This window comes from Procambarus clarkii, chromosome 64, assembly GCF_040958095.1.
Source record: "Procambarus clarkii isolate CNS0578487 chromosome 64, FALCON_Pclarkii_2.0, whole genome shotgun sequence".
NCBI lineage: Eukaryota > Metazoa > Arthropoda > Malacostraca > Decapoda > Cambaridae > Procambarus > Procambarus clarkii.
The window spans coordinates 5,173,543-5,195,561 of record NC_091213.1 but is presented as its reverse complement, the minus strand read 5'-3'; the positions used below and the strand labels follow the sequence as shown (position 1 = coordinate 5,195,561).

The following is a 22,019-nucleotide window of genomic DNA, read 5'->3' as shown; positions in this document are numbered from 1 at the left end:
TCCACCTGTGACCTTGGGAAAGAACTCGGAAAACCCACAGATCGTGGGACCAGAAACTGGCAAATAGGGTCAGACGTCTCCCACACAGCCCCATCAAAGTGAACTGCAAAAGTGCCGGCACAAAGACCAACAAGCAGAGCCACCTTTCCATAAATAATTGTGGCATTGAGCAGAAAAGGAACCAGCCAGAAGAGGCAAAAGCCCAGGAATCAGATTCCATCAGAAGCCTACCCCAACCAACAGCAGGTGAGAGGCTCCAGCCCTACCAGTCTGCCTTTGTCTAGAGAAGCCTGAACCCACCTGCAAAAATACCTGTAGGGACAAAAAGCAGTCACTGCAGCTGAAATAACAGTAGAAATGGTTTTCTCAGTTAGGAGAGGTGAAAAGAGCAGAGGCAGAAAAAAGGGTTAAGGATCAGCCCAAATCTAAAGACTAGGCCAGCACACATGGGCCAAGTAAAAAGAAGAGCCTGCACTGCCTCCCAAAGGAGGTAGGGAATAGGAAACAACTTGGGCAGCGCTGCTGAAGCCAGAACTGCAGGCAGCAAGATGGCCATACCGAGGACTGAAACAAGAACATCCAGGCCATCATGGAGCTTTATACAGCATACCTGTGGTATGCTGTATAAACCTATGCCGTAGGCCCCCCCCCAGTGCATCTGACAAACGAAAACAGAATGCCCCCAACTACAAGGTTTTGCAGATGAGTCAAAGACTTGTGTACTATCCCAGGGGGCAGGCTCTCCACCCGTGGCCTGGCCTCTTGGGGAAGAACTCTCAAACACCAGAGCAGGTAACTCGGGGCATGCTGGGTCAATGCTAAAGGAGCACCTAGGGAGGAAAAACCTTAGGCACATGTAATCCCAAGTGCAGGTAAAACCAAGTTCACTCAACAGTGTGATGTCAAAACCTGTTCATGAAGCAAAATCCCAAAAACTAGAAATGATACAATAGAGAAAAAATCCCCACAGAATGGAGTTAAAAAGATGGCCAGCACTTATCTTAGAGAAGAAGCAGAATGTGTATGACTGACAGGTTAGTGAAGGCCAAAAAATGACCCTCACATGTGAGCAGTAAGGCTGAATGCAGTTTGGGACTCTAGCTTGGTGCATGCATGTGCTAGGATAATTGTTTCATACTCAGTTTTGTATGAACATTTTCTTTTTTAATGATTCTTTTGCAGTGTCTGTAAAGTAAAAGATAACACAACCACCATGATATCCCTCAGCCAGATCACAAGGCTAAACTACTATGGACTTCCTTAGATAGAAAATAACTTTACAATCTAGCATGATTACTTTGAATTTTCCTGTGATAATTTGTAGCATTGAATAATCAGTTCTAAATAATTTTGTCACCAATACTACATTTAAGGCCTTTTTTCTGAGTAAACACATTAAATGTTTATGAAGGCTTCATGAGCACACCACCACCACTCTGCATCAAGCAACACTTGCCACACAACCAACACTTGTCCACCTATCATGAACCCGGCCACAACTTTAGCAAACTAATGCATGCAGCTAATCTATCTTTTTATTGTACTGAACAATTGACATCAAATTAGAATATATTTGATTGATCACACAAAACGAGTGTTGTAGCAATTGGTCCTTTATGTAATCCTTTAGCAGTTCATACCAACACAGCTTTCATTACACCATATTAAAAATCAAACCTACACAAAAATAATGGCTTCAAATGGGGAGAATGTTGAACAGAAATGACATCATACTATGATACTTGGTTACTTGGGATTCCAAGATGTATGTACATTAGGAAATAAAAAATTTTACCGGTCGGCCGAACAGACAGCACGCTGGACTTGTGGTCCTGGGTTCGATCCCAGGCGCCGGCGAGAAACAATGGGCAGAGTTTCTTTCACCCTATGCCCCTGTTACCTAGCAGTAAATAGGTACCTGGGTGTTAGTCAGCTGTCACGGGCTGCTTCCTGGGGGTGGAGGCCTGGTCGAGGACCGGGCCGCGGGGACACTAAAGCCCCGAAATCATCAAGATAACCTCAAGATCTCATCTCAAGAAGATAACCTTAACAATACTGTACAGTGCATTATTAATTATTACAAAACTGTTTTGAGTTGTCAAAGGCTGTCCTGTGAAAACTTTTGTAATTAAACCTGAAAAAAAACATTCTGCTGCATCATTCCTTGCTTACACTCGACATGCATTTTACAAAACCATAAAACAGGTATCGTGAGAAATATATAAATAGAATACCCTCTACAGTACTTACTGTCAAAGCACTTAAGATTTAAGATGCCAAAAACTTTTTTAATATAGTTTCTGATGTGATTTACCAAACGTAAAAATTAGATGGTGCAATAAGACGTCACTGGCCAGCTGTAAGGAAGAACTGTCAAAAGTAATGTTAATAAAAAAAAAATGTATTGGAGCCAGTGTAAACACAATCTTTACTTTCTTATAAGAAATAATGGTCAAAACTGCATCTTAAAATATCTTTACTGCTTCCAGAACAGTTATTGCACTAGTGAAGAATACATTTTAGTCCCATGTCCTCACTTTACAAAATATCACTTTAGATTACTGTAAAATGACCAGCTCCTGTTTTATTTACAGTGACAAACTACAATCATTTCTAGATAAATAAAACGTATTTATTAATTTAATAATTTTATTATTTATAATAGGTACTTTAACTGTACAAGATTGCTGTCTGACTTTGGAGTTTTCAGTGTACACACAAAAATGATCAGTTGGGCCTGGCTTGACAATGGTAATTATCCCAAGTGGATGCTACACACAACTCAAGCACAAGGACTGAACAATCCCAGGCACAACTGAGCAGAGCAAATATGACATGCCAATCAAGTTTGACCCTTACAGCATATCAATAAGGATAACAGTTTCAATAAAAGGAAAATAAAGCTCAAACTTAACAGGTAAGGTTCACAGTTGCTTGTGTGGTATATTAAATGCCTCGCAATGGTCGTGCCATGGTAACATGAACTACAATCTGACCATCTTCAGCCAGAGGAGCATGCTTTTTTTTTTTCTCTCAAGAAGCTGCTAAAATTATATACTTCAAATAGCACTGTATATGATGAAAATTATAACTACATATCTAATACAATACTGTACTGAGGGCTCTTAAAAATTATCCCGATGGTAAAAACACGACTGCAATGGTTTTTTATTTGTTTTTTTGGTTAGTTTTTTTGATCGGCACACCACAGATGGGCACTTTCATTCTTACAGCACATAGTTAATTGGCCATTAGCATCATCAAGTACCAGGATGAAAAAAAAGGGCACAAGAGGCTATTAGATTAGATTTGGGGCAACAAAACAAAAAACTAGAATTCAGAGTTGCAGCAGAACTAACTTTTGCACCAATTACAAGTTTATACAACTTCTCCCACTGAATTAAAACAATGCATAAATCACAAAGCAACATGTCCAAAAAGATATTCAAACGTTGTGTGGCATCAACAACAAACTATTGTCTGCTACCTTTGTCCAGCTGGTTACCCAAATTCAACCTTGCCTCCTTTCAAAGTTGAAAAAAAAGTATATATATATGTATATATATATAAATAAAAAAAAAATATACAAGTGACAAATTTTTTCTTACTTTATAAAAAAGAAACTTAAATAGTTAATATACATTATTATCACATGGCCAATCATGGTCAAGCATAAGATGTGACTATACTTTGTAGGATGGCATATTGTGAACAAAAATGAATAACATGCTCACAGTTCCATGTATGACCATGTTAGCTAGAAAATCAACGCTTAGACTGTGGCGAATCCTCACAATATGTTGTCCATGTTAGATTGATGGTAGAAGTTGTGGGTTGTGAACCCTGATACAGAGGACATGCAGTCAATATACTGTACAACACTTAACTACCAGTTCCATATATTACTGATAAGCTGTATTAACATGACATTCTTCGACTCCTTCCACTTTGGTGAGCAGATATCAATTGTTGAGGCATAATGTCCCTCACTATGACTTAGTAGGAAGGCAAGAAACACCACTTAAACCACGTCGTCAACCAATGGTGTCTATGGAGTTTTCTTAAAAATGTCTAACATTTATACTTGCAAGTTGGGGTTGGGGAATTAGCTACAGTTGATAAATAATGGGAATGACCTTACAATGTGCAAATGATACCAATTAATAAATGAAAATCAAAGTAAAAGTATTACAACACATTTCAATGATGAGTTCTTATAACATGAGGTCCTGCGGTCAAGCAGCCCGAGATAAACCTCGTGTGATTCTAATATGCACAAATAAACAATACACTTTGATGATGGGGATTTTACATAGAAAAAATCATCACACAGTCAACAATGAGTACCGTTATGGTTATGGTTTTGAATCTCAAAACCTGACACAGATGAAGTAACTGAGAAATGACTAAGTTTCCAAAATTAGCTGAATTTTTGTTAAAGTTGAGACCCATGCATAAATTTGAACCCAGGAATGTTGCAATCTTCAAGTCCAATGGGGAAAAGTGAGCTACCAGCAGCTGGGTATCATAACTTACACTAGCATCACATTGTTCCACCTGAAATAGAAGAAATCCTAGTCACTGCTATATGAAAAAGTAAATATTTGCAGCTATGCAAATTCAAAACAGGACAATACAAAAACCAAAGGAGAAAATTGGGCTATATTTATAAAATATACAATCAGAATATGATAACTCACAGCAACCCATCTGGCCTCTTACCAAAGAAACCGATTTATCTTTGGCCAGTTCGACAGAGCATTATCAATGTGATAAGCTACCGCTTGCACTCTTCACCATTCCTTGCCACAGGTATCTAAAACTCTTCATATATTACCTATTAAATTTGTATGTGCAGTTTCTTCAAATTGTATCCCTTTACACACACACACACACACACACACAAAAGCTGTCTCAATCAATTCCCTAATATCACTCTTGCCTTTTCCTTCCTGTATCAGTTCAACTAACTCTTTAATAACCTTTATCGTTTTTAAACCACTTTTCATATTTTTGCCCCACCCAAGAACTACAATCATGTTTTTTCACTCCTTTTATTTGCATAGTGTACACTCAAAATGAAAATGCTGTAGTCTATCCTGTACTTTGTTTGATATCCCTTATCTTTGGCTGAGCTTACTGACTTTATGCCTTCCACTACAGTGTTCATATGCATTTTCAGGGTTCAAGTGGTGTGTATGCTGACCACGTATGTCAGCATCAAGACATAGGAACACTGAAGAAAGTCTGCAAACATTTGGGTGTGCAAACATTTGATTATGCAACCATCACAGGCCTCTGGAGACACAGTGGTCTTGATATAAACTTGGAAAGGCATCAGTGTCTGTAAGAGTAACGTGTCACCCAGTACTGTTATACCCTGATGATGACACGGCAGGATATGCATGTGTATTCAATGTCATTACTGATAATTAATTACTGATAATTAGTTGTCAATGATAATTGACAACTTTCTCTTAACTGATTGTTCCTGCTGATTGAATTGACAGGCTGCATGCTTGACTAATAACTATCTGACTACTACTGATTTGAGATGACTGACCATTCATGATGGATATAAAATTACCGATTACTGCTTTGACTGCTGAACTTTGATATGAACACCCGAGGGAAATGAACGACATGCCAAATTTTGTAAGATGTGATGAGAGTACAACAAAATTTATACCAAGTCTGAACTGAAAAATTAAAAGCTGAATTGGTTCAATGGAAATTGTGAAAAGGTCCAAGAACAAAAGATGAAAAATGGAATCAGTAAAGGAAGAGACAAAACCTTCAAACATACCAGCAATACAAAGAAGCAAGAAACAACTACACAGCAGTGAGAAGAGAAGCAGAAATGAAGTGTGATCTAGAAGAGAATGAAGCAAATGAAGCAGCTTAAAAATCTGATTTCAGGAGAGGACACTGTGGGGGAGAACTTCAGAGTTCTTTAATGAATTTGATTAGAAAGACTTGTTGCTAGGCAAGACAGTATATTGAGATATATATATCAAGTTTAGTGAAACATATAATGAAGGCATAAAAAAATTTAGTCCAAAAAGAGATGCAGAACTCAAATACTTCAATAGAAATTGCTAGAGGGCCAGAGACCAAAAGGAACAAAAACTAAAATATATGAAGAGGCCAAACCCTCAAACATACCATATGACAAAGCAACATGAAACAAATACAAGGCGGTGAGAAGAGAGGTGGAAAGATATTTTGAAAAAAGGTATAGTGGACAAATGTAAAACGGAATCAAGCCTATTCTACAAATTCATTAAAAACAAATTGCAGGTAATGGATAAAATTCAGAGGTTTAAAATGGGAAACAGATTCACAGAGATTGAAAAGAAAACATGTGAAAAATAAATGAACAATTCCAAAATGTTTTTTGTGCAAAATCAGATTTTTCAGAGAATCCAACAATACTAATTTCAAAGAATAAGTGAGTACATGGAGATGTCTCAAGATGAAATGGAAAAAATGCTCAAAGACCTAAATAGAAATAAAACAGTTAACCCAGATGGAATTTTACTTTGGGTTTTGAGAATATGTGCATCTGAGCTGAGCATTCCACTTCAATTTATTTTTCAGTCATCTTAATGTACAGGAATCTTAGCAGATACTGTATATGGAAAAGGCAAACAATAGTTCCAATCTACAAAAATGTTAGCAGAGAAGACCCTATTAACCCCCTAGACAGTGGTTATCGTCAATTGTCGATTCAATGGGCAATGCGGTTATCATATGACGATTTAACACATTATTACTGTATTTGGAGTTTACATGTACGATGCAAATATGGATATAATAGGGCTATGTGGATGTAATGGAGTTTACTCTGACCCACAAAAAAAATTCTACCACCATTTTATGGTACAAATGCAGTTATGAATGTTACTAGGGGATTTAAACAATTATTGTCTGGGTTTTAAATGTATGATGCAAATATGGATATAAAAGATCTATGTGGATGTAAATAAAGAAAAAACAAGGGATAAAACAATCGGTGAAACATCGGACGATAAAACAGGAAGCATCGAAAAATTTGAGCACCAGGCACTGACAAGTGCCTGACGCAACCTTGCAGAGCGCCTCTACCCAGTGAAACGATATATACTCACTCAATTTCATGATTTCTTATATTCTGCATACAAATGAATAATTCAATAAAAATAATTTTTTGGAATCTTATATTTTTTTTGCATTGGCAGGTATGATCATTTCTCCATAGCTGGTGTCAAAGGGGAAATTAAGAGACTTGTATCATTGACATTGACAAGTGTAGTACTCAAAACACTAGAAAAAATTATTTCAACCAGATTGGTAGAACACCGTGAGAGAAATCATGTAATAACAGACAGGTTGGCTCTTGAACAGGAAGATCCTGTGTAACAAATTTAGTTTCTATGATAGAGCAAGAGAGATTTTACAGGAAAGAGATGGTTGGGTTTATCTGGACTTAAAAAAAAGGCTTCTGACAATGTTGCACATAAGAGGTTGCCCAGGAAATGGGTACATACATTATTGAAGAAGTGATGGTAAGACTTCTGACCTGGTACAAAGAGAATCTGAGAAAAATGAAGGTGGTAATCAGAGGCAATGTATCTGATTGGAGAAATGTTTCTTATAGATTCACAGGGCTTACTTCTAGCACCAGTAATGTTCATTGTCTATATAACAAGCTACTAGAAGGAATACATTATTAAATGAACATGTTCACTTATGATGCCAAGCTACAGGGAAAAAATAAACAGACGATTGCCATGCCCTTCAAAATAACCTGAACAAAAGTGGATGGAGCAACACTTGGCAAATGGAATTGAATGTGAATAACTGCCACATTATGGAAAGTGTAATAGTTGAAAATATGCCACACACAATCTACAAATTATGTGAAAAGGCATTAAGGAACACAGATAAAGATCCAGGGGTGGTTCTGGATGATAAACCGTCACCAGAGGACAACATAAAGAACATTGTGTGAGGCAATTATGCTACGCATTCAAATGTCAGAATAGATTTTAAATACACGAACGGTAAAATAAAAAAAAATTAAAAAAATCAACATTTTTTAGACCAAAATTGGAACATGCAGTGATTGTATGGTGCCCATATCTCAAGAAACATACCATCAAACTGGAAAAAGTGCTAAGACATGTACTAAATGGCCTCTGGGACTGAAAAACAAGAGCGATTAGGAGAGGCTAGCATGATTACCTTGAATTTTCCTGTGATAACAATTTGTAGCATTGACTCATCAGTTCTAAATAATTGTCACCAATATTACATTTAAGGCCTTTTTTCTGAGTAAACGCTTTAAATATTTATAAAGGCTTCATGAGCACACCACCACTCCTCTGCATCAAGCAACACTTGCCACACAACCAACACTTGTCCACCTATCATGAACCCGGCCACAACTCTATCTTGAGGTTATCTTGAGATGATTTCGGGGCTTTAGTGTCCCCGCGGCCCGGTCCTCGACCAGGCCTCCACCCCCAGGAAGCAGCCCGTGACAGTTGACTAACACCCAGGTACCTATTTTACTGCTTTACTGCAAATTAGAATATGTTTGAACTAGTAGTGAATTCTTAAAGTGTGGTTTGTTCTTGTAGACTCCCACTGTACATGTCTGTTTTCATTAATTAAAGCTGCCACTAAAAATACTGAACAATTACATTCATTAATTTTCTCCTGGTGCAAGAGAAGAGCAATAATGTACATCGACAAAAATAATATCTCTATACCAATTTTTTTTTTGCGAGGGTTCAACAATCATTGTTGAAAATTATAAATTCTACCGAGTGCACATGTTAAGTATTTAGCTGAAATTACATCTCAGGCTGCTTACTTATGAGTGACTACAGGGAAGTGAAGGCTAGCTCTTAATGCCCTGATCCATAGCCATTTATACCTGGTGTGCTAATTCTCTCAACATTAAAGTTATCATTTTTTCTTAAAAGTTGTGGATAGAGTTGGCTACAATAATCTCTTCCATTCTGCTATATGCACTTGGAATAATCTTCCTGTATGACATCACAGTATATCAGATATTTGTCATTCTAATTCTAACCTCTACTCAGACCAAAACATCAAACATTAAGACACCTTAGAAATTAAGGAAACAAAGTTGCCAAAAAAACATTAGAAAGTTCACTTTTGCAAACAGAATGCTAGATGGTTGGAACAAGTTCAGTGTGGTGATGGTGGAGGCCAAAACCGTCAGTAGTTTCAAAGCGTTATACGACAAAGAACTGGAAGACGGGACACCACGAGCGTAGCTCTCATCCAGTAACTACACTTACATAATTAAGTAAACACACACATTTGTCAGCATTTTCTTTACCTGTAAAAAAGGTGATCACTTGCAACAGCCAGCAGTTCCCTGTGCTGGCTGATTATTAGACAGGCTGACATCACCCCTAGGAGAACCACTGGCATTACTCTCACTCTTTGGCAGTTTCTTAGCTGAAAAATACAAATTTAGTGATATTTAATATAGAATTTTAAGAAATGAAATATTTAGATCTTATACATTTAGACAACGATGCTATAAAAAAGTATTCTAGTATAAATCACCACCTTAAGGGGTTATGGAAAACTTCAGATTTAAAAATATTTTAGACATGTACATTACTGAAAACAATTAGGCAAATATTGGACCTGCATTGCATGAATCACAAGCTTTCTGCAACAATGTTCTTATGTTCTTACTTTATTATATTACCAAATATATAAACATGGAAACTCTCTACAAGTTCAAATAAGTCTGGAATCAATTGGTCAGGGCTTTCAAGGTTGCATTATAATTAGTAAAATAACTAACATTGTAGAATGTTGAAATTACAAATTTTATCAATAACCTCTACTATGTAGTCTTAATGAAACACAAGTGGCCCACATTTGATACAAACTAATAGATACAAAACAAAGATTTGGCTTAAGAAAACCAACACCTTGTAAGAAAAGATTAGAGTGAAGAATGAGGAGTTACACTGCCTTAGTTTTGATTTCATTATAACAATACAGTACTAGATATTCAGTATGGTATGTGCATTTAACAAAAAATTGGAAAGTGGAAAAACCAGCATCGAGTGTAATGAAAATATGCCTACTGGTAGAACCCCAGTGGCTCTATGAAGCCATCTCGCTGAGATTGCTTCTAGCTACTAGGTCATATCAGTCGTGGGAGTTCTGTTTTGTCAACTAAGGACCAGAGCCAAACCTGGTTCCATTCACAGAACTGAAGAGGACTGTAGGGTGCTGCACAAAGCCCTTAACAAACTTCAGGAGTTGGCAGATAAATGGCTGCTGGAAATTAATCTAAATAAGTGCAAATTCTGGGAAATTCCTCTGATGGCTCCCTGAAGCTAACCATGGCGAAGGAAAACAGGGATTTACCAGAGAGGAGAAAAAACAGCACATACCGAAGTGAAGGAGAAAGATGGAAAACAGCCCAAAGCAAAAGAAACATGACAATGGGCCAGGATATTATCAAACACAGAACCACAATGACCCTGTAAGATTGCCAAACCGCCGAGCCGAAACATCGGCCCAAGACGTGGTGGAGAAAACCACAAGAGCAGCATATTTGTGAACATCATAGGTCCAGGGTGTAGGCTGTAGGCTGGCATGACTTAACATTATGGGTAACCTAGGTAGTGGAAACCTTTGAAACATGATTGCCCCAAAAAGCATCTGCCAAGGCAGATTTAGTGGCATGCAAGTAATGGTGAAGAGCCACCACAGGATAACAAATGATGCACCTTTTGCTAAACAAATCATCAATAACCACAAGACTCCTCCAGAAGCCCACCAACTCATTCTTCCCCAGAAAAGGATATGGCTGCAAATGGAGAAACTGTCAGGGCCAAAAGAGCAAAACCCCCATCTCTTGAAAGGAGCATGAAGCTCCCTAACTGAACAGCCAGAGGAATGAGCAAATAAAATGACTGCTTTGAAAAAGATATCCAGGACTGAAGGGAAACCATGTAGTGCAGAGAAGAACACATTTGAGCAACCACAATGGTTTAGGGGGTAGCATGAGCAGGCCAGAGATGAATAATTGCCAGAGACATCTTGTGGAATACAAGCAACAGTGACTGCATTGAAGCCAAATGATAAGAGGCAAATGTGTCAGGCCTGAGAAGCCTATCATGAAACAGCCACCAGAAAAAGAACAACACAACCTTGACAGACTGAAAAAAACAACGGAAGGATAAGAAAAGGTGAAATGCACACCAAATCACCTCACAGTGCCGCCTCAGAGGTGGAACACCAATAACCCCGCCACCTGACTGCCATACATACAAACAATGAAAGACAAGCGTGGGAAAGTCCTGGAGAAGATCGAGAGCAAGGTAGGTTGCAGGGAAAAACATCTGTGCTTTGACACTGGGCTAGTAGTGCCAGAAACCAAGGCTAAGCCAGCCACCAAGGAGCCACAAGGACCACCAACACCAAATACACCTCCAGACTGGCAAGAAGCTGCAGCAACAACTGCAAATATAAACACCTGATAAACCAGAAATTATCTGATGTGGGTATCTAATACAAAAACTTATCTAATGGCAAAATAAATTATTGATAAACAACAAAGTAAAACTCACCTATTGCCAAGAAAATATCGTTAACATTCATAGCAGTCTTAGCCGAGGTTTCCATGAAGAGCAGGGAATTCTCTTCTGCGTATGTTTGAGCCTCCTCGTATTCCACCATCCTTTTATTAGCTAAATCTGCTTTGTTGCCTGCTAAGGCAATGACAATGTTGGGAGATGCCTGTCGCTGGAGTTCCTTTACCCAAGTTTTAGCTCGGCCAAATGTGTCCTATGAATAAAAGCCAGTTGGCAGTACAGTATTTCAGATTCAAATCCACTGAAATAGACCTTTAAAGAGCAAATTTAGTAAACTAGAAATTAAAGCTAAACATTCAATTCCTTTTTTGAATTGTCAAGTAAACAAATGGACAAATCTAGAAGAATGGACAGAAAGACTAGCAGAGGTATTAATAGGTTATCTTGAGACGATTTTGGGGCTTTTTAGTGTCCCCGCGGCCCGGTCCTCGACCAGGCCTCCACCCCCAGGAAGCAGCCCGTGACAGCTGACTAACACCCAGGTACCTATTTTACTGCTATGTAACAGGGGCATAGGGTGAAAGAAACTCTGCCCATTGTTTCTCGCCGGTGCCTGGGATCGAACCCAGGACCACAAGTCCAGTGTGCTGTTCGCTCGGCCGACCGGCTCCTATCATGGATACCAAATCGACCGGATACCAAATCAAAAGATGGAGAAATGACAACGTTGCAGTCCGTCCCGGACCATTATCAACTCTCACGTGACTTGATAATGGTCCGGGACGGACTGAAACATCGTCATTTCTCCATTTTCTGGTGTGTGGTTTGTTCATCTTATTCAGCCAAGTTACTGTGACATCCTTTGCATACCAAATCACTATATGGATTTAATTAAATAATTACAGACCGTGTTTAGTTTTGTTGGAAAGCTAAAGTTTAGAGAATGAGATTAGTGCAATAGTAAGTACATGAGTTACAGAATAATTGTGATGGGCTATCAATGTTAAAGTAGGAATATAATTGAAATATGATAATGTATATCGTGTTCCAGGGTAACGTAATTATGAACGGTAACTGAAAACATATTTAAATAATGTACTGATAATATATATAAGAATAAGGATACAAAAGTATACATGTATAGGCTAAATGGTGAAATTATAGGAAAAATAAAAGTTTTGAACATATTGTACATACAGTACTGTGTTTGTGGAGAAAAACACTAATACAAATACAGTGTATGTATAAAAAGAGCATTAATAGGGATATCTGGAGATTTGCCTGACCACATTATAATCCTGTGCAAGATAACTAAGTGGTAAAAAGTGATTGTTGCTGACGAGGATACAAAAGGTCAAAGTATTATAGTGGAGGAGGTAAGCAAGAAAGAACGAGTAGACAAGTATAAAAACAGAACCGACAGTGATCTGGGGGCAAGAGAACAGTAAACGTGGAATGTAAACAATGAATGTTTCATAAAGACTGCCAAGTACTTCTGTAGAGGTTGACGTAATTGAGGCAGAATGAGATGAGCTGCTTGGTAATTTACCAGTGTAGTTACAAGACGAGAACTATGCTCATGGTGTCCCATCTTCCCACGACAATTATATGATGTTTTGAAACTACTGTTGACCAGACCACACACTAGAAGGTGAAGGGACGACGACGTTTCGGTCCGTCCTGAACCATTCTCAAGTCGAATGCGAGACAATCGACTTGAGAATGGTCCAGGACGGACCGAAACGCCGTTGTCCCTTCACCTTCTAGTGTGGTCTGGTCAACATACTTTACCCACGTTATTGTGACTCATCGCCTGCTTTTGAAACTACTGATAGTTTTGGACTAACACCTCCTCACTTAACTTGTCCCAACCATCTTCTACTCTACAAAAGTGAGCTTTCTAATTTTTTCCAGCAGCTTTGTTTCCTTCATTTGAACCAATGTCCTCTTGTTATTGAAGTTGCAGTTTTGAACAAATTTTCTGTCAACTTTATAGATTACTGTTACTATTTTGTATGTAGTGATCATATTGCCTCTTTCTCCCATATTCTAACCTCTCATCTAAGCTCTTGTTTTTTACTTCCAGAAACCATATAATTGTGTCTTTGCACCTTTTCCAATTTAATGATGTTCTTCTTGAGATACGAGTACCAAATAACTGCTGCATATTCCAATTATGGTCCCACTAAGGTCGTAAAAAATGTCTAATATTTCATCATCCATATATTTAAAAGCGATTCTCAGGTTGGAAAGCATAGCATACGCACACAATGTTCTTTATGTGATACTTGGGTGATGGTTTTCTATCCAGAACCACTCCTAAATCTCTCTATAAGAATCCTTTAAAGGTTTTTCACATAATTTGTAGGTTGTGTGTGTGGCCTATTTCATATTCTATTTCATATTCCATAATGTGGCACTTATGCCTGCTAAGTTCCGTTTGCCAAGTGTTGCTGCATACATTTATTTTCTCCAGGTCTTCTTGTAAGGCATGACAATTGTGGGATGAGGAAATTGCCAAAGAATGGCAGACAAAAACAAAAAAAAGTAGATTGTGGAAACAAAGAGGGGACATGAAGATGGTAAGTGTAAATGAGAAACATTCAACAAAATACAAAAAAAGTTCTTTTTAGAAAAAAGTCTGGCAGCGGGCCAGACTGGAGTAAACAAGTGTTAAAAATGAGCATTGGAGAATATTAACTGGTGAAGCAAATACTTGGAAAGTTTGATGGATTTAAGTGACAGAATGAGGCCTTGATGTGAACATGATTGGATTTGCTGGTGTGAGAAAAGTGCAAGGTAAGAAAATTATCTGGATAAAGTGCTAAGCCAGTACTATATGACCATATAGTACATACTACCTGGAAGGGATACGAGGACTAGAAGCTGCGATAGGACGATAGGATAGGTTCTCATCCACTTGGACCACTGGGGATCAAATTCCCCAAATCACAACAGTTGCCCAATTTCTGAGAACTGTATCTATTTACTAATATGTGAACAGAGGCATCAGGTGTACTAAAACACCACAATATGTTCTCACATGTCTAGCTCTGCCCAGGAACTAACTATAACTAACCTTGGGTCAAACTAATTGAGAACCATTTGCACTAAAAACTGGAAGAACATAGCAAGTGTGAGAAAAAAAAGTGTGAACAGCACACAGAGAATATGAAAGACACTTGGGAGGTATTTATACATTTCTTACTTATATATATATTACTGTATACTGTATATATTTATACAGTATATGCAAGAGTTCTTACATTCTTGTAAAGCCACTAACATGTATAGCATTTTGAACAAGTCCTTAATCTTAATTGTCTGTGGAATACAAACCACCAGATCATTTAACAACCAGGTACCCATTCACTGCCGGTGATCAGAGGAATACAATTAAGGATTGGTGCCTAGTCAATCCTCCCGAGCCAGGATATGAACCCAGGCCAAATTGCTTGCGAAGCATGGGGTGAATGTACTACCACTGCGCCATAGGGACTGCCGAGGTTGTGATGACATAAATGTGTGTACTATACATGACAAACTCGCTCATTCACTCTCTCTCAAAAAAGCATTTTCAGTGTGGTGTTGCTGTTGATTTCCTGCAGTGTGGCATGGTTTGTTATGCTAGGGCAGGAAATGGAATAATAAGGATATGTATTTCTGTTTAAGCAGAAAACCAAATTAGCTCTTAAGCAGGATTGTTAACGTGACCCTAAATGTTTCAGAAAAAAATTGAACCATATGCCAATGTGAAAAACCAATTACCAACTGCACAATTTTCACTGTTTAATACAAATAATTCTTAACATGATTTGCTAATTTTCAAATACTGTATATAATTTCACAAACATTTTGCATGATGAACTTATGAATAATAATCATAATTATAATAAATCATAATACCAGTAATCACTCAATCATCATTAGTCACATCATGATCATAATCACTCACCATCACTGATACCTTGTTTAATTAACTTACTCAAAATAGACAAATACGCTCTACAATAAAACAAACATCTTTCTCCACTCTTCCACATAATATAATATACTATATACAGTATAATACCCTACTTAACGTACCTGATTTGTAATATCATAGACGACAATGGCTGCCTGAGCACCACGATAATACATAGGAGCTAGACTATGGTACCTTTCTTGTCCAGCCGTGTCCCATATTTCAAATTTTACAGTAGTGTCATCCAAGCATACTGTTTGTGTCAAGAAGGCCGCTGTAACAAGTCAGACACACACTGAGTAACATGGCACAAGAGAAATCCTTAGCACAATTAAAATAAATACTGCATTAATTATTCATCTTGTGATGGTGAGTGTGACACCACCTCGGGTAAAATAGCACTTGTCAAAGATTATATTTCTTCATCTCATTACATTATGGCATACAATGAACAGACCAGTCCTAGGAATGCCAATCTAAAATGGACTGTCTCCCCAATTCTTGTTCAGATTTAATATGACATTCCCTCATTAAGACAAAAATACACAAATGCATATATAAACTTACCACCAATAGTAGATTCTTGGTATTCATGGAATTGACCCTTAACAAATCTTAAAACAAGAGAAGACTTCCCAACTGCCGATTCCCCCAGTAACACCAGTTTAAATTGACAGATCTTGCCCTGGCCGCCACCACTAGGCCTCTGTGCACCTCCTCTCTGTGCCATTCTCACTTATCTGGTGAGGGAAAACAAAACTTAAGTACAGTACAGTAATGAAAACTTGGTAGTCAATTTACAACACTTTAAACTATAAATCCACATTCCATATCTTGAGTTACTTTTACCCAGCTCTGTCAATAGCTGTGTTGTATACTGCATAGGAGTATACAGTATAGGACAAGGGGTGGAGAGAGATGGGGGAGAGAGATGGGGATGGGAGATTGAAGAAGTGGGAGGGGGGGGAAGGGAGATAGGAAGTGAAGGAAATAGGAAGAGAGATACGAGAGAGGGGAGTGGGGAAGGGAGGAGAGACCCCAGGCACAGCCAGGTACCCTCCTAGTAATTATATTAAAAAAAGCCATAAAATACAGTATATAAAGCCACATTGTTTACACCAAAGTGTTGCCACATTTTCCTGACCTTTCACAAATTTTGAGCAAGTTTTGTCGAGTTTGAATAGTCTGTGCCAACGTTGGCGATCTGAGCCCCCAAAAATATATATTTCATGTCTTATTTGTCATTACTGAAGTGATTGATGCAATTCTGCCCGAAACGCTTTGCGTAATAGTGGCTTTAGGCATTGTATGTACTAGCTCTACCTATAAGTCAACCAATCTTTGTAAAAATTTCTTGTATGTATGTACCTTACCTAAATAAACATTTATTTATTTATTTATTTATTTATTAAAGATTTACTACACCTAATAGCCATGAGTGTAGTCATAAGGAGATTTTGTAAGGAGGTTTGCGTATCCCTCTCACATGATTAGAAACCATCAAAGTGCATGCATGATTCACCTGGAATACATGAACTTACTAGTCACAACTGTAAAAATAAAACTGGCAAGGGCAGCCAACTAACTTTCTCAATGTACAGCATTTAGAAATACAATTTTATGCAACAATACATGCATTAATTAAACATGAAACTTCATGACAAATGTATACATAACCTAACCAATTTTTTTAAATGTTTGAATAATGCCAGTTTAATTAATTAATAAAAATAATTAAAACTTAAAAAACGACAACAAAAATAATAATAATAATAACAATAGCAGCAGCTTTTCATTAACTTAAATTTTCATGAATTTTATACTTTCACCTACTTTCGTTGTCCAAACATTTGCCTACTGACTGGGTTAGGCCCATGCTATAAAAGAATAACACAATTCGACTACCATTATTCTTGTACAATGGTTACGGTAATTATTGGGATAAAGATTCATCCAACACGTATAACACCATTAAGGGAGAAACAGTATATAAAAATTATTCAATTATCAGTGTTCAAAGGGTTTCCCATCATGATATAAATACTTGCTGCAAGGTGAATACAGCAACTTCAAGCACTTTACAGCATGTAACAGTTACAGTACTCCAAACTATGGCACCAAAGGCCACACATACACTCTGCCACGAGGATTTTATGTGGCCTGCAGCAACTTGGAAAATTATATATAAACAACAGAATTAATTATTTCCCTTAATTTTTTTCTCAACCGCATGGACGGCCAGTTGAAATGTCCAGTTCCACCAGTCCCATTGATCTTGGGCAAAACTTCATGATTTGTTGGTTACAACTGAAATTTCAAATTGCCAACCCCAGGTAAATATGAGTTTTTGTTTCTTAAAAAGTAAGTGTCCAGCTGCTTTTCATTGTGTGTCAGGAACCTGTGTTTACTAAACAAGTAATTGTCAAAAGAAGGCACCAAACCGGGAAAGGCTATGGAGCATCATCAAATGTGCGGAATAATCAGAGGGCGCTAAATATCACCAAGGATGCCAATACGAGAACAAAAACGCACAAGGCGAACGATATCAAAATGTATCCAATTCACCAAGAATTCTATCGAGGGACAAATGACAGGGAGGGACGGTCGGAAAAACAAAGACACACGCTCGTCCTGGAAGATGGTACATTCAACAAGGATATGTACAACTATAAGAGGGACAATGCAATTTGGACAATAAGGAGCAGGGCGGCGCTCCATTAAGTGACCGTGAGTTAAGTGCATATGGCCAATACGCAACCTTATTAGAGCCGTTTCCCACCGCCGGTTACGGTGGTAGAAGGAAGGTCACGGGGGCACACTACCCTTAAAAGTACATAATTTGTTACTAACAACAGAGGACCAACAACCCTGCCAACAGGCAAGGATGAAGGAATGAATAACCAGCTAAAAGTCTGAATACGGAAGACTTTTACGGGATATGGGACAAGAGCGGATAGCTTCCCTGCAGCAGCATCCGCACACTCATTTATAGAATCGCCAATATGGCTGGAAACCTAACAAAATTCTACAGATTTAAATTTACTGGAGATACGAAACAGCCAATGTTGAATCTCGACGACCACCAGATGGACAGGATTGAAGGACCCGAAAGCCATGAGGGCACTATGAGAGTCAACTACAACCACAAAAGAGAACTGACAATGAGAAAGCAGGAGACGAAGAGCATAGAGTAGCATAAAGTTCAGCTGTGAAGATGCTAGTCTCCGGAGGAAGGCGACACACATAAGTGCGGTCAGGAAAAACATCCGAGTAGCCCACACCATCCGAAGACTTAGACCCATCGGTGAAGATGGAAGAGGAACCGGAATGCGAAGAAAAGTGCTCAAGGAAAAGGCGGTTCAGAACCGTAGGAGGGGTAAAAGCTTTAATGATGCGGGTCAAGGACGTACAAAACTTCGGAAGGGGGGACTCTCCACGGGGGCAAGGAAGGAACAATACGAGGGGAAATATTAGAAATATGAACTGAAAGAATCTTGTAGGCGATAAAACCGGATAGTAAGAGGGAGGCGATGAAGAGGAACAAGAACAACAGGAGGGGTAAAAGTCAAAGCACGATAGAGGTGTAGCAAGGACCGCGCAAGACAGTGAAGACAGTAGCGATCATGGTGGTTCTGGAGAGATAGGAAGCCAGTGTCAACATACAAAATGAGGGCGGGAGTCGAACGAAAGGCACCAGAGCTGAGGCGCAACCCAGTATGGTGCAAAGCATCAAGACGGCGAAGAGTAGGAGGAGATGCAGACGAGTAAGCACTGTTTACTAAGCAGTTAGGAAAAATTAACACAGTATTGGTATATTTTTATTTTGGCATTATCCCTGATGCTTATTATGGAGTTGTGCAGACAATTATTTGTGTTATACTTTTATTAATGGCTACAATTATATTTCAAATATCTTATTTGTTTTACTGATTTGATTCTTGAGATGTACATTTTCCTTACTGAGTGACACAAAATTGTGCAAATTATCATCTCAGGTAAACATTTACAAAATTTCAGCAAATAATAGTAATAAAACAGAGAGCATTTTCTAAGGTTTGACATCTTTTCTTATTGTATACCATTTCCCAGTGTAAGCACAGTATCCTTTCTTTGTAATTGTCACATTTCTCTTTCGTTCTCAATCACATCATGCCTATTACCCCCCCCCCCAAAAAAAAATTAAAACATTCATTTATAAAACTGATTTTTATTTCTTTGGCCTGCAAAAATGTGTAAAATAAGATGTGACCCTCATACTGAAAAGTTGGGAAACCCGTGTGAATGCAGCTTAACCATCCCCCATCTAGGTTAAATTTGATGACCATAGAAACATTTGTCTTATGATTCTCATATCCATACATAGAACCATGGAAAACTGACAATTATATACAATAACTATTCAGCTTCATTTTAGTCTTATTATGTTATAGAGTACACAGTGTACGCAGAAAGCTCCTGGCATTTTTGTACTTTCATTCTATGAACAGGTGCACGTACATTGCTATACTGTTATTTTGGTGCCAGTATTTGATTATTGGTGCCAAGTCTGGAAACAGGTGACTCGCCTTAAAATCAGACCTCACTAAGCAGTTTTGCTTTTAACACCAAAATTATAGCTGTGTGATTGTTGGTTTACCCATACACTAGTTAACTTTCAAATGATGCCTCAAGAGATGATATTATATACAATGCCTATATACCATGCTCTGATTAAGTGACAAAAAAAAAAAAACTCATTTGAATTACTTGATACTGTATTGAAATGTGGTACCTCACATATTTTGTCTTTTACTATGTACTGTATTTGAGCCTAGAAAGTAGTAGTAGTATTTAGTAATTATGTTAAGGTATATTTTACTCATTTTAACAAGTAAAGGCAAATAATAATGAGCTTCTGGAGGTCTCTGGAATGCAACTCTATATTTTCCAATGCAAATACTGTATATGATTATACTAGATGGGATACATGCCAGTGTTCATGATTTCTCATATGGGACAACCAGCAGACCCCTCCATATATTTTATAATAATTAATGTTATGAAGAGCAACTCCTGCCTGGACTGGGGAAGCCTTGATGGTTATTGTTCTGCCACTAGCCTACCTGAGAGCTGATGTGGCGATGTCACATTTGAAAACTCCCAGATTAGGTGTTCTATTTAAGACATTCAATAATTGCATTGCACGAGTACCTTGTGTATAACATTGATAAACACAATGCAAGAGTTGTCTTGTGTATTTTATACTTGCTAGTGTTGTTTTGGGATTGTATAACTTGGAGAAAAGTTCTAAATACATTTGACAACCCTGCATCATACAAGCTGGGCAGTTTTGCAACATTAGCAGAAGGATTGTGGACTCCTGCTAATGAGGATTTTAGCAAGGACAGCTGCACCACGACTGATCATTTTGGTAAAGTTCCTTAGTTTTTTTTGGTTAGGTAGTGAGCATTATGTCAGGGACTGACACATTGTTGTACAGTATTAAGAAGGGAGTCATAAATTAATTGAATAACATTTGATAAGTTATTTTAATTAAACATTAAGTGGTGATTTACATGACTTAAAGGGAGCAGGTTGCCAAGTAGTATTTATCTGTACTTTATCTCTTATAACCAATACTGGGTCTTGAGTTCTCGGTGCTTTTTGCCTAGACATTCACGACTGTACATCTTGAAATCATCATCAGGAGACGTGATGAGGATTCGAACCCATGTTCTGGGTACTCCCAAGCATAGGTTCAAATCCTCCTCACGACTTCTACTGATTATCTCATTGATACATCACATTAATGTGATTTCTTTGTGCACTGGACATATTATTCACTGGCACCTTATAATATTTTATTGAATTTTGTTCTTGGTACTGTACTAATAATCACATCTACATAACCATGGACAACATGGGTTCAGAACAGAGTGCTTTTGCCTCTCAACTGCTAGATCACAATGATACAGCCTTAGATGTCATGAAAGACAAGCAGAAAGCAGCTGTAATATACATAAACTTTTGCAAAAGCTTTCGACCAATGTGGCCACTGTGTTCTTGCACACAAAATATGCTCAAAAGGAATTTACAGTACAGGTACTGGCAAAGTAGGGAGATAGGTCTTTAACTTCCTAGCGAACAGAACCTAGTGTAGTAGTCAACAAAGTAAAATCTGAATTGTCGATCGTGAAAAGCTTAGTCCCAGAAAGTACTGTGCTTGCTCTGGTACTTTTTCTTGTCCTCGTGTCATACATACTGTACTCAAGAATACAAACTATAGTACTGTATCAACTTTTGCAGATGATCCTCGGATTTCCATGAGAGCAGATAATATAGAGGACACAGCAAAACTCCAATATGATGTTAATCAGGTCTTTCAATGGACAAAAAAAAATAACGACATTTAACACTTTCGCTCGGGGATGACGCAGCATTGCGTCATCCGTTTACTGGCGGTAATGCCGGGGATGACGCAGCATTGCGTCATC

The 22,019-nt window shown here is 38.0% G+C and overlaps 1 protein-coding gene across 4 annotated transcripts in view; it reads right to left on the bottom strand.

The window, feature by feature from the left end:
- The window catches only part of Rab5 (RAS oncogene family member Rab5), a 46,848-nt gene that overhangs the window by 10,568 nt on the left and 14,261 nt on the right, over window positions 1-22,019 (bottom strand). For 3 of the 4 annotated variants that reach the window (XM_045759773.2, XM_045759772.2, XM_045759770.2), the window contains exons 2-6: window positions 16,114-16,286; window positions 15,669-15,820; window positions 11,619-11,835; window positions 9,356-9,477; window positions 2,632-4,557 (exon numbers count right to left, since the gene is read on the bottom strand). In XM_045759773.2, coding sequence (XP_045615729.1) covers window positions 9,371-9,477; window positions 11,619-11,835; window positions 15,669-15,820; window positions 16,114-16,276 — 639 coding nt within the window. In that variant the 5' untranslated portion in view covers window positions 16,277-16,286 and the 3' untranslated portion in view covers window positions 2,632-4,557; window positions 9,356-9,370. Of the gene's footprint in view, window positions 1-2,631; window positions 4,558-9,355; window positions 9,478-11,618; window positions 11,836-15,668; window positions 15,821-16,113; window positions 16,287-22,019 lie in introns of those variants that run through there. The other variant, XM_045759771.2, reaches the window with a different exon arrangement.